Source organism: Rhinolophus ferrumequinum, chromosome 11 (genome assembly GCF_004115265.2).
Source record: "Rhinolophus ferrumequinum isolate MPI-CBG mRhiFer1 chromosome 11, mRhiFer1_v1.p, whole genome shotgun sequence".
NCBI classification, from domain to species: Eukaryota; Metazoa; Chordata; class Mammalia; order Chiroptera; family Rhinolophidae; genus Rhinolophus; species Rhinolophus ferrumequinum.
Genome location: NC_046294.1, coordinates 58,692,645 through 58,717,275, shown reverse-complemented (window position 1 = coordinate 58,717,275; position 24,631 = coordinate 58,692,645). Strand labels below are relative to the sequence as shown.

At 44.4% G+C, this 24,631-nt stretch overlaps 1 protein-coding gene across 11 annotated transcripts in view; it reads left to right on the top strand.

The window, feature by feature from the left end:
• Positions 1 to 24,631, top strand: part of SYTL2 (synaptotagmin like 2) — a 104,317-nt gene that overhangs the window by 42,256 nt on the left and 37,430 nt on the right. For 9 of the 11 annotated variants that reach the window (XR_004424344.1, XM_033120203.1, XM_033120205.1 and 6 more), the window contains exons 2-5: positions 4,453 to 4,963; positions 13,986 to 14,137; positions 15,962 to 16,097; positions 23,730 to 23,811. Coding sequence is in view for 10 of the 11 variants with exons in the window: in XM_033120203.1 (XP_032976094.1) it covers positions 4,863 to 4,963; positions 13,986 to 14,137; positions 15,962 to 16,097; positions 23,730 to 23,811 (471 nt within the window). In the remaining variant the exon portion in view is untranslated. The remainder of the gene's footprint in view (positions 1 to 4,452; positions 4,964 to 13,985; positions 14,138 to 15,961; positions 16,098 to 23,729; positions 23,812 to 24,631) is intronic. The other 2 variants (XM_033120204.1, XM_033120199.1) reach the window with 1 other exon arrangement.

Genomic DNA, 24,631 nt, shown 5'->3' with positions numbered 1-24,631 from the left:
CAATGAAAAATACAGACCTGATTTTTCAGTTATGAGCCCGAGAGCCAGGGTCATGTGGAAGTTCAATCCACTTCCAGCTGTGCAAAGCATTCAATACTGGAGTGCGTGGTACATGCAAGGCACGGTGGCAGGTGCTGGGGGATCCAAAGCACGCAGAGGCCCGGGCCTGGCTCATAAACTAATGGGGGACAACCCCGAGTAAACAGGGATTCGAGACAGTGTGCTGAGTACCTTCAGTGAGGAAGTCAGGTGCTAGTAGAGCACACTGGAGCGATGCCTAACCTGGCCTTGGGAGCGCAGGGGAGGCTTCTGGACGAGAAGTGACACCGAACTTGCGATTCATGAGGTATTAGGTCAGGCAAGGGTGTTTCAGGAGGACGGAATGGAACAGCATAGGCAGAAGCCTTAAGGCGAAAGGAACTGAAAAAGTTTAGTGTAACTAGGGCCTAAGGAGAGGAGCTTGGAGAAGAAAGCAGGCGCAAGGTTGCGTAGAGGCCTGCAAACCACGGTAAGGACTCTGAGCATTAGCCGAGAAGCCATGGAAGGCTGGTGCAGGGTTTGAAGTCTGGAAGACAGCTTTGCCAGATCTGAGTTTTTGAAAAATCACTCAGCAACATGAAGAGGTTTGGTGGGAGAGAGGCCTGAATCTAGGGAGAAGTTTTTGCTCACACAGGAGTGACTCCTTCCGTGAACACCTCAGGAATCCCTGTGGTCAAAATTCATTTCTCCCGGGTTTTTCACTGAGGTTGCTGACCGCTGGCTGTGGGCCAGTGATTATTTTATGCTTAAGCAGAGAATAAGGGTCTACAGCCAGACAGGAGTTCTGCTCTGCTTCCCCAGGTTGAAGAGTCTGTGTGGAGGGGAGAAGTAAATGAGATGTCAGTATCAAGATGGTTTAATCTGACAAAGCCACAAGCAAATGCCAGCCCCACCACATACAAGCTTGGTGGCAGACGCCTCCCTGAGCCTTACTCTCCTCCCTTGAACAACACAGATAGTCAAATATCTCCCTCAGATCTTTGTGACGAGCCTACACAATGATGTACGTAAAGTGCCAGGCATGTAGAAGGTGCCCACTAAATATTTATTCCCTTGTTGTTGTTTTCTTTTCCTGTCTTTCCTAATGCAGCTCCAACTCAGAGGAAAAGCCAGAAATCTTAAAGCCCTTGCAAAGCCTAATGCAGTCTAATCTTTTTCCTTTCTGACCCGCTCTATCCTGTCCGCCTGGTACACGCTGATACTCCAGCACTGGCCTCCTTGATGTTTCTCTCTTCTTCTTCTTCTTCTTCTTCTTTTTTTAATAGTTAGACATTTATCATTTATACCCCATCCCCCAATCTGCTACGTAAACACGCCAGTCACACTCCCACCTCAGGACGTTCTGATACCATTGTGGCTTGTTTCCTCACCTCTGTCAAGTTTTTGTTCAAATGTCATCTCACTGAGACCTACCCTAAACACTCTTCAAACCTCCAGCTCCTCCCCCTGCCTCCACACACTGTTCCCTTTCCTTCCTTGCTTTGTTTTCTTCCATGACTCTTTTCACCTTCCAACAAGTTACATAATTGATTTGTTTATTTTTATTTTATTTTAATTTATCTTATTTTATTATTTAGTTTGATCATTGTGTCTTCCAACTAGGACAGGACGTTTTCTTCTGTCTTATTTGTTGCCATGTCTTCAGTACTGAGGCATGTAATAGGCTCGCAATACATGTTTGTTGAATATTGGCAGTTGGGGGAGCACCTGGTATTGAAAAATTGTAACTGACATCTGAGGCTCCCCTGCCACGTGACTGGCTAGTTCATGAGTGGTCAAAGATTTCAGCCCTTCACTCCTTTGCCCTTACCCTCACTAATAGCCGACTTTTAGGCCAAGCTTTTAATCCTTAGAAGCTTTTGCACAGAAGCACTGGCTAGCTGCTTGTTCTACCTGAAGGTGTCGAAACCAGCATTTCCCCCTTTAGCACCCCTGCCAGTCACCACTGCTGGACAACTGACGTGGTTTTTTCCTTCTGGTCTCTTCCTGTCCCCCACTCATTGAACTTAAAAACAATCTCCCATTGAACCACATGGCAGTGTAATGCCTCATCAGGGACGTGGTTCCAAGAATGTGGCCCAAATCCATTTCCTTGCCAGCCTTTGAGATCTAAGGAAGTTACTATGCATGCAACAAAAGAGATAGCTGTCCCCTGGTGAAGTTGTATATTTGGGTTAGGTCCATTCATTCATTTATTTGTTCACCTATTGATTCATATTCAGAGACTCACAGTCAAATGGAAGAGACTGAAGTCAGACAAATAATGAGAGCAGTGGAGGTATGTAGATGGAGGAGAAAGTTTTTGTGTTCATCAAGTGCCTGCTACAAAAGGATTGTTTGACAACCGCAGACCTTAGTGGCTACAACAAATATTTATTTCTCACCACCATATCTACAGGTCAGGGCTTCAGGTGGGTCAGGTTCTGGTCTGTCCTTGTGTCTCTCTTTCTGGGACCCAGACTCAAGAGACTACCTGGGGCAAACTCTTCTTGTGGCACATGACAGGAGTACAAGAAGCACAGCCAAACCACACAAGCACACCTACGGCCTATGCTTACTTCATATTTGTAACATTGCATTGGTCAAAGTAAGTCACAGGCCAAGGCCAAGATAGGTAGAGATGAATACTCTGCTTACTCTAACGACAACATGGTTGTATAGTGCTGTTTGGGGGAGGGAATGAATAGTTAGGAACAACGGCATTTCACTCTGGTTATGGAAGTTAGGGAAGGCTTCCTGGAGGTGGAGACTTTCATCTTGAAGGATGAGTAGTTTTAAAGATGAACAACCATGCAGTCATATATGCAAGAGCATGTGAATTTTTTTAAAAAGAGGATGAAGTATTGTCTTAATATTTATCTGAGTACTTTCTGTGGGCTTTTTATAAAGAGCTACAGGAAGATAAAGCAAAGGCCATCAGAGTACCTGTCCATAAAGGCCAAATTCATGCTGGAGATAAGAAACATAATTCAAAAGAGGCAAGGAAAATAGATAACTAAGTACACTCATATTCTGCTGGATGGAACAAAAGTGTGAACTCAGAAAGGAAGCCAGAATATATTTTTAGTAGCTATTTTTGGTACAGGATGCAAGGTATGTGCGTTTTATATTTGTTATTTCATTTAATCCTACAACCTGTAAGGGACGTCCTACTGTTAAGTAAGTACAAATGAGGAAACTGAGCCTCGGAGTGGGAGAGAACTTGCCAAATGGTTCGTAGCTAACGAGTGGTGGAAGCAGTACTTCTATGTTGCCCAAACAAGAATCTATTCATAAAAATTGCTACTATACACACTCCATTTTATTCTTAAGTTGGGCTGCTTTAAAATTTACTAAACACCTGGTTTTTAGTGTCTACTGTATATGCAATACTGTGGTTATTAAAAGGGCCCCACTCCTGGAGTTGACAATTTCTGAAGTGCTGTCTGGCTCTGGCATTCTTTAGGTCTCACCTTCTTCTCATTGCACGTGGGTTCAAAATGCCCCAGAGAAAATAGGATTCTTGCCCATTGTCCTACTTAAAAATGCTCACTTTGGCTGGTGGGGTGTTTTGAAATCCTGCCTTTTTCTTTCCCCCAGTATATATACACATACCAGTAAGTATTCTTTCTCTTCAGAAATGAAGAGAGACAAGCTTGGTGAGTTGCTCCAGGTCCAGCAAAGGTTAGGGGTGGGTCTTGGTGAAGAATAACAATTCCCACTATTGTGCAAACCTCTACCTGATACTGTGTTTCCCCGAAAATAAGACCTAGCCAGACCATCAGCTCTAAGGCGTCTTTTGGAGCAAAAATTAAGTAAGACCTGGTCTTATTTGAATATAATATAAGACCCGGTCTTATATAATACAAGACCGGGTCTTATATGAATTTTTGCTCCAAAAGACACGTTAGAGCTGATGGTCCGGCTGGTCTTGTTTTTGGGGAAACACGTTACTAGCTCTCCTGTCATTAGGAAGCACAGATATACTCCAGTGGAACCTTCTTACTCATGAAGAAGTGAGTGTTTGTCAATTTTTATTTTCAGTTTTTTATCCATAATCACTTGACAACTAGAATCACTTCTCCCTGGTCTTCCTGAGCTTTACTGAGACAGTTTAGCCTAGTGTCCCCATAAGTTTGCAGAGAGAGAAAGAACCGGCTCTTTTTTGCAACCGTCCCTTTCCTCAATGGATCGTTAAACATTGACAGGTATTTTTGTGTGCTCTCCATCTTGGCGGTCTGAAACTAAATTGAAGCATGTTTCATGACCCGTTTGCCATTTGCTCAGGAAGCCGGCAGAACTGGTTTCCCTGATCTCAGAGACCATCTCACATGGTCATTTTTTTTTCCCCAGGCATGTTTTAAATGTGGTAATAAAAAGCAATGCTTGTAGGAACTGCCTCTCACTGGTGTTTACTGTCTCACGATTCCCCAGGTAGGTGATTCCCAGATGCTGCTGACACTCATCGCGTTGATGACGAGGGCGGAAGGAGAATAAACTGTGTCTAAGGCTGGTCCAGAGAGGGAGCGTGAGTGGAAATGCCGCTGTAGAAGCGACCTGTCTGGCAAGGAATGCAGCTTCCTTCTGAGAGCCTCTTCTTGCTGACGTCCCACAGACCACTACTGTCTCACCAGAAAGGACGCTTAGGATTTTGCAAGTGGCCCCCTTCTACCGAGCCAAAACTTCTAGAGAGCCAAAACAAGACGTTTGCTGCAGAACTGAACAAGATATTATTTCATTTTGTTTTCACATCTTTTTCACCAGCCCGGCGACCGTCAGAGTTGTTCAGGTTTCCGAATTTTCAGTCAGATTTGTTACTGTGATTTTTGCGTACGCCTTTCAAAATGCTTGACTTAAGTTTCCTGACGGAGGAGGAGCAAGAGGCCATCATGACGGTTCTGCAGCGGGATGCTGCCCTGAAGAGAGTTGAAGAAGAGAGAGTCAGGTAAGGGGCCTGGGAACGGGGGCCGGTCTGTGAGAAGATGGGACACTTTTTTTTTTTTTTTTTTTTGTCTCCTCAACTGTAAGTGGTGGTTCTGACTTGGAGCCTGAATTTATGGGTTCCAATTTTAGGTTCACTTCCTGGATGGAACTTTATCCTCTTTGGTGTCTCTTCATTTATCCCACAGGACTCCTGCCAGAAAGACTCGTCTTGATTGAAAAACCTAACTAAATTCCTTTAACTTATTACACACTGAATTAAAAATGAAATATATACAAACGCATACATCCGTCTACATACATGGATGTGTGTGTATATTTATATCCGTGGTTTCTTTTTGCTGAACCCACTTTATTTTCACCGAATCATGAACCACGTTGGAAATATTTTACATTTCTAAAATTTTTTTAAAGGAAATAAAAATTTGAACTGTGAGAAGTAGCTCACATTTCTCCATACTTTCAGAAATTGGTTACGGCAGCAATTGAAAATGGCTCGGACGGAGACAGTTTTTCATTTGTTTCCCACAAAAAGGAGTGGCAGGCAACTCTGACACACTGTCCTTGTTGGGAGGGAGCCAAATGTTCCACATCAAATTTGTGCCACTTTCACTCCCCGCTTGGTAGAAAGCGCAGAAGGCCAGGATGCTGAAGGAGTGGGCTTGAGTCCAGGCTCTGCCACCTGTTGCCTGTGGAATCATGGGCTTTGAAGGAGTGAAAGGCTTCCTGAATGTAAGTTAGTATTAACGCGGTCCCCATCCCAGGAGTTATCCCAAAGGAGCATAAGCCGTATTCTTCCTCCCTGGGACACTAGTATCATGAATAATGGATTTATTTGCACCATTTCCCATATCTGGACCCTAACTGAACATGGATGCTTTGTAAATGAACTGAAATGAGCTGAAATTCACTTCAAGCCCTCCAGAGTGTCTGAGTATGGCTACTAATACTAATTTATATATAGGCAGTGCTTACCAGTTGCAAAGCTCTTACACATTCATTTCTTTTGAGCTCACAACAGTTGTGCATTTGGGGATGGGGTGTGGGAGGATATAATTTCGCCCACTCTGATGTGTGAGGAAATTGACTGAGAGACAGGTCAGGTCACTTGCCCGAGCTCCTAAAATCTGTAGGTGACAGAAGTGAGAATCAAATCCTGGTCTTCAGGTACTGATTCACTAACTCCACCTCCTCTCCCTGAGAAAACAGTAGCAGACAGGCCCTCCTGGGACCTGGCCATAGAAAAGGGGATGGCTGTCGACAGGGGCTCGCTGTTGGTAGTGGAGATCACGAGAACAGGGTTCCTTACTTGTCATGCTCCTTCCCACAAGTCACCTGCAGTGCTCCCCGTTCTCAGTGGGGGTGCTTTGAGCAGTTTCCTCAGGAGAGGCAGGGGATTTACACTGATCAGCCATCAGAGCCTCGTGGTAGGATTAATCTTTTACCCATTCACAGTTTATAAATCTCTTTCACGCATATTATCCTTTTATGTACCTCACAGTGACCCTGAGATTTGGAAGGACAGGACTGTTATACCCATTTTTAGAAATAAGGGAAGGGGATGGCACAGAGAAAATATCAGTTGATTCTTAAAGCATACCGGGAAGTGGGAATTCCTTTAGCCTCTAAGAAGACAAGATGGCGAGACTTGAAAAGAAAGGCCTGGGTCTTCCTATCTCAGTAAGTCAGGATTGAATATTGGATTTCTGCAAGTTCCTTCAATTTCTCCCACTTGCAAGGTGTTATGTGTGGTTTGCAATTCTATCTAGCCAGGTTAGGCAGAGAGATTTGTCCTCTTTCCCTTCTGTATGTTCTTGGCCCCTGGCATTTCAGGCTGCTGAGTCTTCTGTGTAGTTCTGTGATTCTGTGTGAATAGAGTGGAGATGTTTCTGGGGTACCTGCTGTAGTTGATGAAAATATCCTTAAAAAATGCAATGTTCTGCATGGAAATGGGTCTTGTAAAGGGTGTGATTATATAGCCTCTGGCACCATCCAGTCTGCAGTTCTAGCAGAAATGCTGAGTTTATTCGTAGCGCTGGATTTGCAGACTCTCCTTCCATCCACTGTTTCTCTTGGTGTCCTAGCAGCTGCCACTAGTGCTGCCCTTGATTTTCTGTTTTTGTAAACTAATAGGGAGAAGGCTTGGGGTGGTAAAAAATCTGGGTGAGTCAAGCCCAGTTTACCACCACCATTCTGGGGGACCTTTTAGTTAGGTCCAAGCACCTCATGTGGACTGGCCATGGGCAGGTCCAGGACCCTGAGCCTGGGGAGGAGTGACAGCATGCAGAGGGGCAGATGGGCATGAGACCTATAGCCATGGACACTGAAAGAGGTCCAACCCATGGCTTGCTCCACAAGAGGACTTGTGCTTTGACCCCCTCTTTGCTTTAGGACTGAAGGGATTCATAAGGATGGTTCATAAGGAGGGATTCATAAGGAGGTTGTTCTGCTTCTGGGCTGGTGGACCAGAGCTAGGTCTCTGATTTCCAAAAATACTGTTCAGTGGGTTGTTGCTTTCTATCCCTTTCACTATTCCCAGCTGTTTGTCTTTGGCTCTTCCATCAGAGTTACAGCTTAATAGCTCTGGAAAAGAGATATTTTTGGTACACATCAGTTATTTTACTGATAAAGATGGTAAAGCCCAGAGAGGGGAAGTGACTTGCTCAGGGTCACACAGCAAATCAGTACCAAAGCCAGAAGAAGAACAGCTCTTGGTCCAGTATTGTTCCCTCTGCCTCATGCTGTTCTTCATCATCATCATCATCATTCCCCGCCGCCCCCGAGAAAATCAGTGAGGACTATATAGGGAAAGAATTCTCCAACATGGACCTTGGAGTTAAAACTGACATGAGCTTGAGTCCTATCCTCACCACTCATCAATTGTCGTTTGTTGGGCAGATTACTTAATTCCTCTGAGTCTCAACTCAGAGACTGGGAATGACCACAGTGCGAAAGTTAAAAGAGTAAAGCCAAGATTAAGTAGAGTAATTCTTAATCTTCTCAGCTCATAATAGGCAATGAATATGTTTTAATTCCCATATTCACCATTCCAATTATGCCTGTACAAAAGGACAGAAGTCTCTGGTTAGTAGTCTGATTCCTTAGGAGGAAATTATTGCTAAAAATTCTCAATTATTTAATGCAGTGAAATTTAAGTGAGCACCTATTAAGTATAGGGAATTGCTATGGACAATGATATGAAGATAATTCTAGGGTGATTGAAACATGGACTCAGCCCTCAAGAAATTTACTATGTAATGGCCTTCATACACGCAATGGATTATCAATTGCAAATTTAAAATCTCAATTTGTTTCCCTAACATGATTTTATAATGCCCCGTGTTTCTATTACCATGTTTCCCCGAAAATAAGACTAGGTCTTACATTAATTTTTGCTCCAAAAGACGAATTAGGTCTTATATTCAGGGGATGTCATCCTGAAAAATCATGCTAGGACTTATTTTCCGGTTAGGTCTTATTTTCGGGGAAACACAGTAATGGTATGTGGCTTTAGAAACATAAATTATGTAATTATAATATTAACTTAAGCAAAACGTCATTGAAAAGGCAGCTAAAATCGAGACTGTTCCTTCACATGCTAATTCATTATGGACTTTGGAGTAGAATCCTCCTGTAGCCACCAGGCCATTGCTAAAGGGTTGTCCCTTAGCACCGTTGCCCACTAAGACCAGACCCTGCCTCAGAATCCTTTTCAGTATGGCTGCAGATGAGATTTGGCATTCAAGCTGAAATCTTTTGTCATGCCTGATATATCCAGTGCTTTGAATTGTTCACACCCAAGTTCATTTCAAGACACTTTGGAAATGATTTAGTCTGTAAGTTACCTCCCATCCTGATATCATGTGTGAGAAAAATGAGTGTCATACAGGGGACCTGTCCAGTTTCACTCAACCTGTTAATGGTAGAAAACACTCTTGAACCCAAGGGAATGTGCATTGTGGTATCTCTGGGGGTAGTTCCAGGCCACTGTTGCCACCACCATTGTCTTTCATGCTGCCTCTCTACCTGTAGCCTCAAGGGCTGGGCCCAGTTATTACCGTGCGTCTCTACCCAGCTTGCTTCCCTAACTGCCAGCTGGAAATATTTCACAAAGCAGCAATGAAGCAGATCGAGATGGATTCTTTTACTCTCTCCCTTGCCACCCCCTCTGTTTTTTAAGAAACATCACCATACATACACATATGTAATTTTAGTCTTTTATGGTTTGAAAATAACACACTCTAGAGGTGGTGTTTCCTGTGCTGTGCGTCACACTGCCAGCAGGAAATCATTGCCCACATGCATCTGTGCACCATCAGTACCACGTTCCCCACCCCGGGCATACACAACCACATCTACGACGACGGGCGGTCTCACAGTGGATACCATCTCAGCCGCGACCACATCTTAGGATGCTCAGCTGCTTCCTTAAGACATAGTTTCTTTTAAATGAAGGCAGTTGTCATTGAAGAACTGCTTTCCAGGACCTCTCGTGATGGTTTCTGCCAAAGCAAAGGGGAAAGGAACCAACATTTGTCAACGAACTACATTGTACGTAGAGCTTCACATACATTTCTCCCGTTCGTCTGCATAGTGGTGTAGCTGAACCCACTCAGCAGTGAGGAAATGGGGTGGAAGAGGTTAAGTGCCCTGCAAGATGGAAGCCTTGCATATCAAACTACAAAGGATGTGCTTCTCACATGTTGTGCTATCTCTCAGCAGATTAGGGGGATCTATGATGTGTCTATGACACAGGCACACACGTTGCCTCTCATTTTCCACTGTAAGGAACATGTGCAATTTATTTCATTTTCACATGTGTTGGTTTTCAGATTCTCTATCAAAGGTTGAATTCCTTCGCAGAAAGGGTAAAGTGTGATAGCCATCTTAGAAACCAAAATCATGTTTGGCTCTCAGAGGCAGAATGGGGCAGTGGAAAGAGCGTTGGCCAGGAGTCAGGCTGGCTTCCGGTCTCAGCTCTATGTGACCTTGAGTAAACCTCTTAACTTCTCTGGATCTCATTTGTTTCATCTATAAAGGGAGGCCATTGTTAACACTCTACGGTCTTTTCCAGCTTTCACATTCAAAATGAACATCTAAGAGTACTTTCAAATCACATAGTCTAACCATCTATAGTGAGGGGTTAAAAAAAAAAAAAAGGGCGGGGGAATGGCCCGGTCAGCTTCTCCGGTCAAGCTGCTGATTCCTGTTATATACACAGGTGACCAGATAATATCAAGCAGGCTCTGTCTGTGATGTTAGGACTTTGTCTAATAAAGATGAAAAGCTGGACGCTGGGGTGTGGTCTGTGATTACATGGAGAAAAGTGGGGCAGGCTGAAGGGAAAGTGTCTCTGCTCTTCTGGCTTTCCTCTGGAAGTGCCCACACTCTCTGCACCACAGGAGTTGACACTGGCACTTAGGGCTGTAGATTGATTTCTTATGCACAATTCCAAGCATAGGCCTGACATATGACAGGGGATTCATGAATTAGTGAATGAACAAATGAGCCGATGTGACCTTTCATATACAGAAGAGGGAAGATGACCACCTTTGGCAAGTGACTAAATGCTTCACACATCGTGGTGAAATGGTAAGCATTAAATGAGGTGGTGCATGTTGGCTGCCCAGCATGGGACCCAGGACAAAACAAATGCTATGTGTGTATTAGCAGCACGGATACAGGAGTGACCAGCATGTTCTGCCTGGAGGGCGGCAGGACAGGGTCCTCTCCATGCTGAGTGCTCTTCTTCTGCTTCCACGGCTGCCCACCAGCCCTTGGGTTTTCATTAAGCATCTCTCTCCACAAAGCACAACGAGCATGTGTGGAGAGGATAAAAAGTCAGTCCCAAGAAACTTACCCTTTTTCACCTTCAACTAAATGATACGACGATTAGAGAACCAAACGCTAATTTGATTGGTGTGATTAGAGTTCAGAAAAAATAAGAGATCAGCGTGGGTCGGTAGAGATTTTAACAGCACCATCTTTGCAGTATTTTTGTTTTGTTTTGTTTTAATGATCTACATCTTTACAAAATGTATGAAGTCATCTATAAAATATTTCAAATGACTAAGATAGAAAGAGGAATTCATTAAATCTAGCAGTGATGATATACATAATTGCACCTATTGAATTTGAAAGAATTTCCTATTCTTCTGCCACTTATAAGAAATTAGCCCGAAACCCACCCTTAATTCCTTACTCCAGTGGCTCCTGACTTTTCCAGGGGCCCTGTGTTTCAGTGAGCCCGACTCCCCTTGTGCAGTGAACGCTTAGCATGAGAAGAGGCTTGTAGGCAGTAATTTAGGCAGGAGCAGATCAAGAATTGCACAAGGAACCACACAAAATTTCTTTCAGTTGAACAACAAAAATAAGTAAGTAAATCTCATGAGGAGAAATTGAGAGCTGTTATGGTATGAGTGTTTGTGGTTTCTTTTAAAAAGATGATGATCGATGCCATATTTCATCATGGTTTTTCCTATTCTGCTGAAAGATGAGATATCCTGCCTCATCTGGAGAAGGCATGGCCGTTGTGACAGAGTATGGTTCACTCAGCCCCAGCAGTGATAGGGTCTCGCTTATCTCTTGCCTGACTCAGACTGGGATGGTTGCTGAGCACTTATTTGTTCACTGATTTATTCACTCAACAAACAGCCTTGAGGTATCAGCTTTGTGCCAGTCTCTGTGCTACGTGCTGGCATTATAAAAGTGATTAAGATGTAGTCCTCACCTTCAAGGAGTCTGCAGAGTTGACAGATTAGTGGATGAGACAGATGTGCAAATAGACCATTGGAATACAGTGTGGGAGGTGCTGTCATGGAGGTACTGTGGGAGCATGGAGAATAATGGCGAGTGGAACTGTGCCCTCGGGAATTGGGGAAGGCTTCCCCAGCAAGGTGGTATGTGAGCTGGATCTAGCATGAGGAGCAGCATGCAGACAGAGAAGGAGGGAAAGACATCCCGAAGGAATTCACACTTATTGACCTTTTACAAAGATCCAGGTACTCCTGTTAGATACTTTCAGATAAACACTTTTTTATTTTATTTTTTTATTAGTTTCAGATAAACACTTCTTTTGATCATCCCAGGAGTCCTGCAGAGGAGGTCTTATTTTTCCCTATCTTTACAATTAAGGAAACTGAGGGTTCCGTAACCTGCCCAAGGTCACATCTAGGAAAGCTCAGAACTGGGATTTGGACCTCATTTTGGGTGACTTCAAAGCCCATAGTCTTTCTGCCACACTTTCCTGCTTCTAATGTTTACAGAGGTCATGAAAGAACATTTTGGAGAGCAGTAAGAAGGCTAGTGTGCTGGCAAGTCAGGGCACTGTGTAGGTGCTGGAAAATGAATCTGAAAAGGTCTCCCGAAGCCAGGTGGTCAGGGGCCTCATATGATAGATCGTCCTTCACTCCACAAGCACTGTTGTCCAGACACCAAGCAAAGAGGTATTGAGTACAGGCCCGGCCCCTAGGGACTCACTCTCTAATTGGGCGAGCTAAAAGAACTTCTCTCTTCTGGAATTGAACTTAAAACTTGGTCCTTTAGGGAGGAGAAAGCACAAGCTCCATCAGCAGCCCAGGAGGGTTGTTTGCTCTGCTGAAAATTTAGGCAACGGGAAAGCATTAGAAACGTCTAATAAGAACTATACCCTCGCTGGTGATGCAGAACCACGGAGTGATGACACTCCCTGTCAGGATTTGGTGATGGGCTGTCACGAGAGTGTGTGTCCAAGGGTTGTGACTAGGCGTGTGTGGGATAGGTAGTTGGCAGAGGAGAGGAAATTCCAGCAGAGAGTTGGACCCTGTGGAAAAACCCTCTCCAGGCACACATGGGAGACAGGAAACAACCTTGCTAGACCCAGGATGACTGTACCGCCCGCTTCTCCCACTCCCGGGGATACCTGTGTACATCCCTCATGCACAGCCTTGCCTTCCCCCTGGTATGGCCACCATACACGTTCTCTGGTTAAAATGCGTAGATTTGCTACGTAGGGATGCGTGCATATTAGCCTGAATGACAGTCATCAAATCCTCTTGGATTTATGTAGCGCATCATCTTACAAGAGTTCAAAGTCTCCCTGAGGTTTTTATTCTACTTTATTCTAAGTACATCTCTATGAATAAGAAAAGATAGATTTCGTGGTTCTCATTTTATTGAGATGGATAGAGAGATGCAGAGGTTAAAAGAATTGCGAAGCAGAACAGTGTTTTTCCAGCCACTATAAATTAGGGACGTTTTAAGGAGGACAGTACTTGGTTTGCTGGTTAGGTGTTAGCTTTTCAGTGAGTAGGAATGATTGTGGAACCCTTAAAAGCAATATCTGCATAAAAAGAATTGGCCTCTGCCTTTGCCTCCGCTCCCTACCCCACCCACATAATTTTGATCCTTCTTGATTCCAGCCTGCCTTTTCAGTCAGTATTCATGCCCCTGACATTAAGACCCCGCGATATCATGTGCTGTCTCCTACAGGCTTCCAGGAAAGTCTCCGATAAACTCATTTCACCAAAATGAAAAGGACTGATAAGCTGATAACTACTCCACTGGTCGGTCAGTGAGTGTTTAATAGGTGCCAGGCATGTGCAGAGGGTGGCTGACATGCATAAGCTAATTTAATCTTCATAGCAACCCCATGAAGTGGGTTACCATTATTAACCCCTTCTTGCAGATAAGGACACCAAGGCTTGGGGAAGCTTACTATGTCATCTCTCCCCGGGGTGTTTGCATTTTGAACAGTGAGCACAGAAGACTGGCCAATAAGTGAATCTGCCCTCGAGACATTTCAGACATTATCTGGGGATCATGGATTAAGTCTTTGAATTTCTAACCAATGTTGGCCCCGGCTTCTCTGACTTGTCAGTCAAAGGGGAATATACATGTGTGAGTCATCTGGGAGGTTTATGGAATCTTCTAAAATAGTGAGAGCTTCATTTTGGCTGCGTGTTTACAAATTGCTCTATGCAGTGTCATAATGAACTCATTTATTTACTGTGCGTTCTCAGCAAAGTAAAGCTCTTCTCCTTTTGTAGACATTTGCCTGAAAAAATAAAGGATGACCAGCAGCTGAAGAATATGAGTGGCCAGTGGTTTTATGAAGCCAAAGCAAAAAGGCACAGAGACAAAATCCACGGCACAGATATCATCAGAGCATCCATGAGAAAGAAGAGGCTCCAGGTAGCAGGTGAGCTGATTTGGCTGGCACACCTGCAGCCAGCATTTGTTTGGGAAGGTGGAGTTGGGAGAAGGGAAGGGTGTCAGAACCTCTGCCCACGGAGATCATTTAAAGGTACACTTTGTATAACGTGTAGCCCTCTAGCTTCAAATTTCCTTGCCCTGCATTTGGATGGATGAGGGTGGCGCTGAGTGGCTCAGTGGGGTGCAGAAGGACAAAGGAAGCCCTTTAGATGCCGTGTTGAGTAGCAGTAGCACAGACACTCAAGGTTTATAAGGATCTACCACCTCTTCTTTCTTTGGTTTCTAACTCTGAAGATTTCAGAACCTTTTCTCCTGAATAGGGTGAAGAGCTTAGACAGAAAAAGATAAGCCTCCCTGCTCAATCACCTTGACATCTGGTACTTCTTTAGTCAACCACGTACATCATTTAAAGGACCGTAAAGACAGTATTTTGAGGGCCTCTTAAGAATTCTGTCGAGTTTATTAAATATTCACTGGTGCCTTCTTTAACTCTGCACTAGTCAGTATAAATTTTGATCCCTGCGAACAGCCCCTGTCTAGAGCTAGCCTGTACTCGATACAGAGAATAACAACCACCTTTTGAACGTCTAATATATGATAGGCATTTACTGTCTATTATTTCTAATTGTGGCAGGAATCTCGTAAGGTAGGTTTTATTATCCCCATTCTATATATGGGGTATGGACAGTTCTGTACGCCCAAGGTCATATAGCTGGCAAATGGCAGAGGTGGGATTTCAGTCTTTCTGACTCAGAGCCACAGTCCTTGGCCATTAGGACTGGCTGCTTAGTTTGTGTCATGTGTTGCTCACAAGGCTCTTGATTTCCAAAGCCATGCAGACCTTCAGAAATCTTGAGGGGTACAGGTGAGTACTGTGTACTCCATTTTGTAATTGAAAAACCTAGACTTGTATAAAGAGACTTGTGGGGAATATCCACCCTGGAATGTGAATATATTCAGAAATTGGGAGCCCTCGTATTACTTCATCTTCTTAACATGGATGAAAGTATTCCTGGCACTTACTGGCTACGCGGCCTTAGGGAAGTTTCTTGAACTCTGGGATCCTCAGTTTCCAAATCTGCAAACTTGGAAAGTCACTCCCTCCTCACAGGATAATGCGCGCAAAGAACTCAGCTCTATGCCTGGAACTGTCATCACTCCATCGATACTAGTTATTCAAGAGGTGCGGTCCTGTGTGTTTAGAGGCAAAAGAGGTTATTCGCTGAAGAGGGAGCACAGAGGTGTTGTGTGGGCCCTGGCATCTGAGCTGGGTCATGAGGAGTAAGCAGAATTTGGATGTGTAGAGACATCCAAAGGAAGAAGAGGCAGTGGAGAGGGACATTCCAGACTAGACGCGTTCATTCCTCTGTGTATCCCAGAGCCCAGCCTCAGGTCAGGCACATTGTAAATGTTCAGAAAATGCTTGGCAGATGGTGCTTCTGTCAGAGAGGATCCCTTCCCTGAGCGTCCCCTGGCCAGACACATTTGGTCCTGACTCCGGTTCAAGTCAGATTCACTTAGAGGCAGTCCGAATTTGCTTCAGTTGTCTTTGGAGTTACCTGCACATTTAAAATTACACCCGTGCTCTCAGCAGACTCTACTTGGGGCAGGGGGAACATCAGCGCAATCTCCTGACTTCTCTTGCAGATAGAATTCCGATCCTGAATACTCAGACTCATTAGTGATTGCCTCGGCACTCAGGGAAGGCCTGAAGTTCAGGTCCCAGCCTTCAGTGATAAGAGCTGATCTGAAAGGTGTAGGTCACAGAGGGGAGAGATAACCTTCCTGTCTTCATTGTTTCCTGTTTCAGCTGAACAGAGTAAGGACAGAGAAAGCGGGGCAAAGGAAAGCTGGGTGAATAATGTCAACAGAGATGCTTTCCTTCCCCCAGAGCTCACCGGTGTTGTAGAAGAGCCAGAAGAAGATGTAGCACCAGCAAGCCCAAGGTAAGACAGAGCTGCTGCATGTGGGATTCATGGCTTTGTGTGCGGTACAGGCAAAATGGTGGGCTCTGAGTGCAAATGCCCAACTGGTCTCGTGGGTACGGGGAAGAGGGCAGGGATGAGAAAATTTGGGGCCCGATGTGGACAAAGCCTGAGTAGTACGCGCTCCCCACTTCCAGAATTTCTAACAAATCTGAATATTAAATAAACTTAAAATATTAAGTGGTGATGTCTCCCAGCACCAACAATAGCTTTTTTATCTGTACCGAGGATTTTTCCTTAAAGTAGAATGAAGAGGTACTCTAAAATGAATATAGGGGAATAAGTCATTTCAGGGAAGAGATGAGTTATGATAAAATCGTAACAGCCTGGTGCAATGGAGGAAGCTCAAGCCTGGGAGCCAGACCGACGTGAACTGACTATGCCAGTTACTAGCCCCTTGACCAGGGACAAATCACGTAACCTCTCTGTGTCTCTTTTATTAAATATGGTAATACATACCAGGGAAGGCTGTGGCGAGAATTAGTGACGATGTGTGTAGGATACCAGGCACTCAACAGTAGGTACCCAGTAAACGCTTTCTTCAGATGTAGGTTGTCCTTGGGTTTTCAGTCCTGATATTTTGGTGTTTTCCATGCATGTTGTCCTCTGGCCAATTAAAACGTCCGTTTGTGCATCCTTCCTATAAAGTAGCTGATTGTACATGGTGCATGCTCATGAATGGAAGCATGGGATTTCACATCCAAGGAGCTGTTTCAGGAAGCTCAGGACGGGCTGTGAAGATGACCCTACCCCTTTCGCCTTGGTGACTCCCCATTTACCAGCTGCTTGCAACCCCCTAAGGGGATGAAAGCCTGCCTTCCTTCCGTAGGGAGAGACGAGACCTTAAATGAGAGAAACTCTGGGAGTGAGAACACAGTCATTTAGATTTACCACCAAGGATTTGAGAGCAGTTCCTAAGAGCCAGGCTTGATGGGGATGGGATGGGGACACCAGAGCACTGACTAAGGGAAGAGGACACAAGTGCCACCGGAGGAGAAAGGAGAAGATTTCAGGGGTTACAGAGTCACACGTGGCTCACTGCACAGTTTTATCTGGGTCTGACTTCTGTTCTCCCAGGAATTTCTTTCTTCTCAAAGGGCCTGAGGGACAGAGGTGCCAATGCCCCAATGGCCCGACTCATTTTCCTCATGACCCCATGTGAGCTGGTGGATTTTACACCACCTCTTCCTCAATTCGAGGCTATTGAGTTTCCACAGTTGGTGTCTCCATTGTTTTCTGCATTCCTTGTGTGACCTCAGAAAGTCTTTCTGGTCTCATTTGTACACCAGAACAGAGCTGCCTCACCAGGATGTTGTGAGATAAAATGAAATGAGGCGTGCGAACCACTTAGCATTTCTCAGGAAGCCGGAAAATCTGCAATTTCCAGGTCCCATTATAATTATATTATTATAACATAGATGAGATAAGGTCCGGAAGGCTAGAATAAAGATGTTAGATGTACCCAGCATGCTCTGCTCATTGCATGGCGTGGGTAGTAATCATCCAGAAATGTATATGGAGCTGTTGTTTACTTCCTACTTTCCATGTCAGGAACCCCTGCATCACTCAGTATCAGGTTCCCACAGTGTTTTTCACCTATATTCTAACCTTTGGGAACTGGGTGTGTTAAGTGTATTTTGGGGCCTTTACTTTTACACCAACTGAAGCCCAATAGAATGACTCAATACCTGTCAATATTGTCTTAGCCGGCAGCCAGGGAGGACGAGTCCACAGTGACTGGATATTACAGTTTCCCAAGGAGTTTTTCTAATGGGTTTCGTGGCAAAATTCCTTCTTTCTGTTGAGGGCACAGTTCTTTGGGGGTTCTGCCTGTGAAGAATGAAAACAGTGTGTGTCCTGAACATGTCCCCACGCACTGGACACTACCTGTGTTCTTTTGGAACTCGTCTTTGTTTGCACCTGTCACACCAGGAAGCAGGGAGAGGCTAGATGGACAGAGGAGCAGAGAACGAGGTCCCTTCCTTTCAGAGTGCAAAAGGGAAACTCCAGACGCTCACAGTTCTAGCTCTGGTTACTGCCCTTCAGCAGAGCGGCGTTGGCTAGCCTGTGGGCAGTGTTGGCACACACTACGGTAAAGGACCAGTGTTATGGTCTTAAAATATTTTTTTTTGTATTTCTAATTATCACAGATCAGTACCTTTTATAAAATATAATAAAAATGAATACTGGAAAAATGAAATACAGAAAACAACAAAGGCATGCAAAGTACAAGCCCACGGATGGTGTGCTGGGATGTCTCAGCCAATGCTCAATTTATACTCTCAATTTCTGTACGTATCTCATTGTGAACCAGTAACAAGCAGTTCACGCCTGGCACTGGTCCACACACCACACCTTGACAGCACATCGTGTCCCTCCCCAAATAATTATACAACATGTACATGGTAGTCTGCAGCACATGACTGAGCCAAGGTGGGGAGTCTGAATAAAAACGGGAGAAGCTCTTCCCCTGTGGTCAGGAGCCTGCCCTAAACGAAGTGTTATATGTCCTGATTACAGAGGTAGGCCTGCTCTGGGATGAGAAGCCCCTCCTCGTTACTTATGATGACATGTTCTCGAAAGCAAGTTTGGTGCACCGGAAAACGCTGAGCGTCTGGTAGTCTCTCTACTGACCAGGGCACCAGTCCTTGCCGGTGGTGCTTCTTTAGTCTGAAGGAGCCTAGACGTAGACTGACCTTTTAGTATCTCTCTCTAATCTTTTCCTATAGGACCACCTCTCTGAGGACTGGTCCCTCTGGTGGCTTATATTGTCTTAGCTCTGCGGCTGCAGAAGAGGCCAGCCCAGGCTTCTTTAAAAAAAAAAAAAAAAAAAAAAAAGTTTTTCCAGCGTATCGCAAGCTTCCCAGTTCTTTTCCCCTTCTGGATCCTCCTCCCACATCCCTCCTTATCCCACTTCCCTCAGTTGCCTTCTTTCTCCTTTGAAGGGATCTAACATCCATTCCACTCTAGGGAATATTTGACTGTTCAGTAACGTAAGCCTGTCTGGGTGGAAGTTCAGAGCTGCTTTTGTGATGAGCCAGTCTGTGGGCAATGCATTTGATCTTTTGTCCCTGGATTGATTGCAATCCAGTGACGTGACCGTGTCGTTTCTTGGAGGCCTGCACCACAGAATCACTTATATTGAGCTCCTAAAAGAATCTTTCTTAATCCTGTAGGGTCTTGGATTTACCCAGATCAGTTGTGGTAGGAATAGTTTCACTGTGACGTCAGAGTGTTTTACGTGTGGATGAGAATATCTGTGTTAGATAAATCTGTAGCATGAAGTGTGGTAGCACCAGAGAAGTAATATTTTACTTAAAGAAAATACTAACTTGAAAGGCTTGGCACAGCCTATTTTCCAATTTTTTTCCTTCACATTATCTCTGAGCCATTTCTGTATTTGTTTATTCATGTGTTCAAGCTTCACCGAGGGTAACGTGTGCTAGCACAGGGCTGGGTGCTGGGGATGAGACACAGTGTTACCTTCCAAGGAGCTCACTGTCCAAAGGGAGAGATCAACGACAACAAAAGACACAGGAAAAAAATCACTTGCAGAATTTTCTTCTGATTCTAGATGCTGTTAGCATTTAAGTTGGAAAATACCTCAGAAGCAGGTATATGATGTCTGCTGTTATTTTTAACTGTTTTAGAGAGAAAGGCAGGTTAAGGTTCAAAAGCTTTTTAAGTTTGAAGGTTGGGGCACTTTATGGCTGGACATGGGAGCAGATGGAGTGTCTGGCTGCCTGTGTAGTGTGATTTCAAGATGGGTGCAAAGACCTCCCTGTTCCCCAAGAGTCCCTGCCACAGCACTAACATTCTTTTTTAGTTAAGTCTTCAAAGACTTGCCTTAAAATGCAGACAGTTTTAGGCGGGAACTCCTAATGCCAATATCATAGTCTAACATTTTAATAATCCTATTAATGAAATAAACAAATTTTGTCAAAGTGTTCTTTTCTAATATTGCAGGTAGTTTTCAAAGTGTACCTGATGGAAGAAATTACAGAACACAGGGCATGGAATTTAGCTTGATGTATGGTTTAAAAGCGCATCTTGTGGAATGTATTGAATATCTTTTATATGCAGGACAGAGGTTACTGCCCTCTGAGAGGGATTCTAAGATACAAAAGACACAGTAGCTGGCCCTAAAGAGACTGTATTCTCTTAGAAAAAATAATGCATCCATATGAGAATATCTGATCACATGATAACAAATAGAACCAAGCAGAGAGCAAATTTTTAATCCAAACTACCAAGGAAATGTGCTTGAGACAAGGAGACCCACTGCCAGCTGGGCTGACACGGGCAGCTTCACCAAGGAGGTGAGATTTGGACCAGGCCTGGTGAGGAAAGCGGAGATGTGGGCAAAGAGAACACAGCAAACTCTTGAGGGAGGAGCTGGGGGATAGGTTGAGTGGAGACAGCAGAGAGGTGAGTTTTGGGGACAGTGAGTAGAATAGACCAGTTGGTTTGGCATGAAGGGTCAGCAGAAAGGAGGAGTGGGAAAGTGTCTTGGGACGGATGGTGGACAAATCTCCAGTTCCTTCCTGAGAAGTTCAGACCTCATTCAACAGGCCTGAGGATCCAGGGAAAGGTAACGAGCAGAAGAGGGACAGAATCAACGTTGCGTTTGAGACCATTCCAGCTTACTGGTGGAACGCTGAATGGTTTAGGGGAGTAGAACTCCGGAGTCAGGAGGGCAGATATGAAGTGAGTACAGCTGACAGAAATAAAGGCAGTAACAGTACAGGTAGAAAGGAAGTGACAGATGTAAGAGCACTGGGAAAGAAGAATCACCTGGCCTTGACTCCTCTGGCCAGAAAGCCCCGTGTTAGTAAAGGGAGAAATCAGAGGCAGTATAGCCTAGCCAATATGATGATTGTTTTGGGAGCCAGGGTCAGACACACTTGGCTTAAATCCCCAGCTCTTTCACTAACTGATTTTGTGACATTGAGCAGGTTGCCTAACCTCTCCGAGCCTCCATTTTTCTCACAAGTTGTGTGGGGAGAAGGATATATACCTCACAGAGATGTTGCAAAGATCATTGGAGAATAAGATGGTTAGTGTCGTGATGGTTGCCCAGTAAAAGACAGGCAAGCAAAACGTTGCAATTTTCCTCAAGACAAGTAATGCAGAGCTTAATCTAGGAAGTAGCTGTATTTTCAGACAGAGTTGGAGACATAAGACTGTTGTTTTCATTTTTTTCTAGTTAAGCAGACTTGTGAACTATAGCTATCCAGGTATCTCTCCCTCATCCCATTTCCTCCCATCCCAATCACAAGAAACCCAGTGAGTACTGTGTGTTTCCTGTATCTTAGTGTCTGACCATGTGTTCTGAATGCCTCATTTCTTCCTCTCTCTTGTTTTCTGAATAGCAGGAACAAAGACGTTTTGTTTAAAATCTAAATAATGTGCCTCATTGTAGTTTGGCAAATAATATGAATTAAAAAACAAAACAAAACACAGTCACCTGTCTGCTGCTGGCTTCCCTGCCACTGGCGCAGTTGGCTATCATTGGTTCAGTCATTCACCAGTTGTGTCCCAGGCAATGGACAGGGCATTGTGGGGGATATAAAGATGGTCAGGATACTTTTGAGGTACCGCCCAGGTTACTATGAGAGAGAAGATCTGTATTCACAGAATGAGGCTTCAGAGAATGCTTGAAACACATGGCTAGATAGAATTTAGTGAGAGACTAGTTTTATCGCTGGGAAGGAGGGGGTAACATCATGTGCAAAATGGGCACTCAGGGCTGGGGGCTTAGAGTCGCAGGAACTGGATTTCCGGGGAGCAGAGAGAAGAGAATGGAGGCTCTGCTTACCCTTTGTCCTCAGTGAGTGGGAAGGGGACAGGAGGAAGATGGCAGGAGAAGATAAGTGTTCCTTGGAGACCCCCCGACCATCAGCACTCGGCTCAGGTCCTCTGATTATTACGTGACTATTTTGTTTACTAAGGAAGATGATACAAAGCATTCTGAGAAACTAGGCACAGCACGTGCTGTAAGGTTCCTCACATCGCCCGCTGGCTTCTTACAATGACACTCAATAGAAATTGCTTTCTAGTCCTGAGCTATTGGATTTTTTTTTTTAATTGTATGGACACTGAATTCTATCAGTGACCAGATTTCTCTTTTTTACATTGGCTGCTAGAAAACTTGATTTAAATTTGTGCCCACCTGTTGCAAGAATAGCTTTCTATAATGTGTTTTTCTGTTAGCCTTCATTCTGGCTCCGTTGTACGTTCCTACTTTTCTTCCCTTCCATTTCCCTCCCCATCCTTTTGTTTTCCTGCCTTTCTCACGTCCACGCGATCACACCATATGTTATATACATCTGCTTCATATGCTGTAATTCCTTTCTGAAACAATGAGGAGGGTAACAAAAGGAAGAAGGGCTTCCTCAAAATGTCAGCCTATTCCTGGGACTAACTGTACAAAAACAACCAAGTGCAGAGGTGAAGAATGGACATGAAGCTGCAGGAATATCTAGCCCATGCTTGTCACGACAGTCATCTTGAGCAAGGCTTTGTGGTCCTGGGGCAAATTACTCACCCCCACCCCGACCTCCAACCCCTTTGCTGCGTGGTGGAAAGCCGGCACCCTCCCAGGAATTTTCCAAGACGTGACTGTGATGCCACTACGAGAACTGGGGGAGTTTCACCAGGCACGGTGGTTTCAGCCAATAATGACGTCACCTCTTGTGCCTGAGGCAAGGCCATTGGAGCAGGAAGTCTGAGCAGGTGGTTTTTTTCTCCCCTTCTAGGGCCACTATGACCCTCTTTTGCCCTTCTTACTCAGTAGCCAAGGGAGTGGTTGTTCAGGAGGAAGCCTGTTCAACTCACTTGTCCTCATTCATTCTTGGCTTTCTCTCACCCTGGCGCTGTCCTGTCCTTCAGGTAGGTAATCATAACCTAGGGAATCTTCCCCACTCCTCTGAGCCCGCTCCAAGCTTCTAACCTCCCACCATCTTCTGGATGCTGTGCTTATCCTTATCCCTCTAGTATTTGAACAAGAACTCACCTGGCGAGCCTGGAGAGTTGGGTTGAAAGTTCTCAGTAAGCTGCCCAAACCCACCGGCATCTGTGCACAGCATCTCTTAGACCTGCTGTTTCTTCTGTTCCTTTGACGAGTCACTTGTCTCACCTGAGTCTTCTCTTTTATTATTTGTTACCTGAGAGCACTGCCGTTCTGGCCCTGGCCTATGGAATGAGCCCGTAAAGCTTCATTTCAGCAATGATGTTCCCTCCTTGAGGTCATTTGCTCACTTTCATCTGCATCTGATGTTAGTTTCTGACTTTGAGACAAGTTTATTTCCACACATTTAAATTGTGAACCTCCTGTGTGCCTGGTATTATGATATAAACTTCAGGGATTCTGATGGATTGTTTTGTCTTGTCCCATGCCTGTCTTTCATTTCTGTTCTGCCACTTCTTTCGCTTCACTGCTTTATCATCTCCCAACTCCCTCTCCCTTCCTGGCAGTTTGATGTTACAAACTTCCTCTCCTATCGTGCCTTAATAGTTTTTGGTTTCAGAGACATGATTTATGCTTCCTCAAAGGGTGAGTTTTTATTCTCCGAATTATTGTTTCTTTTGCAGTTCCAGTGTGGTAAATTCAGCTTCCTCCGTGATTGGTATGTCCCAGGAAAACTCAAGAAAGTCATCTGTGTCGCCAGCTAAGGTAGACTGAGCTCAGACTTTGAAAATCTCATTTTTGTCAGAATGACTTTTTTCTCATTTTATCAAAGCACCATGAAATAAAGAGGATTTTTGTAGTACTGTTTTGGTACCAAAAACAGATAATTTTTACCACTTAATATATGAAGTGTCACCTGGCCTCACCGTCCATGAGAGGATTTCTGAGAAGGAGCATTCTTTGGAAGATGAGTCCTCCATACTTCAGCGTGGTATATCGTGCTGAGGACCCAGATTTCTTGCCCTAGAGAATAAAAGTTCTGAAGCCATTGGGGACTGCTGCTTTTAAGCGTATGGAATGTGGCTGGGTAGTCCCATGTGACTCCTTATTCCTAGTCATAGCTTCCTGACTCTGCTAGTGGTCTGCCTGGGGGAGGGAATTGCCAATTTATGAAACTAGACACAGTAAACATTGATCTTCAGTCTTACAGGAATGAAAAAACTTCCATTTACTGGTACCCTTTCTTCATTAGAATTGGTCATTGTTAATAGTGACTATGAAATACTTCAAGATACCTTGATAAGTGTCTTTTAAATTCTTATAGAAAAGGTCCGTTCCAATTATATTTAGTATGGCTTTAATCTAGCACAGTGAGAGTCTTGTTGGTCGAAAGAGCATTGGTGGGAATCTGCCCTGATTAGAGTCTCAGATTTACCCTGATCTTGACAAGCTCTTTGGTATATCCGGGCCTAAGTTTTCTCATCTCTATAAAATGTGAGGAATAGGTTTGAATGACTGGTTGTAGGACTCTGGAATTAAGAATATTTTATACGTATGTTATGCAGTTTTTTTTGTTTTTTGTTTT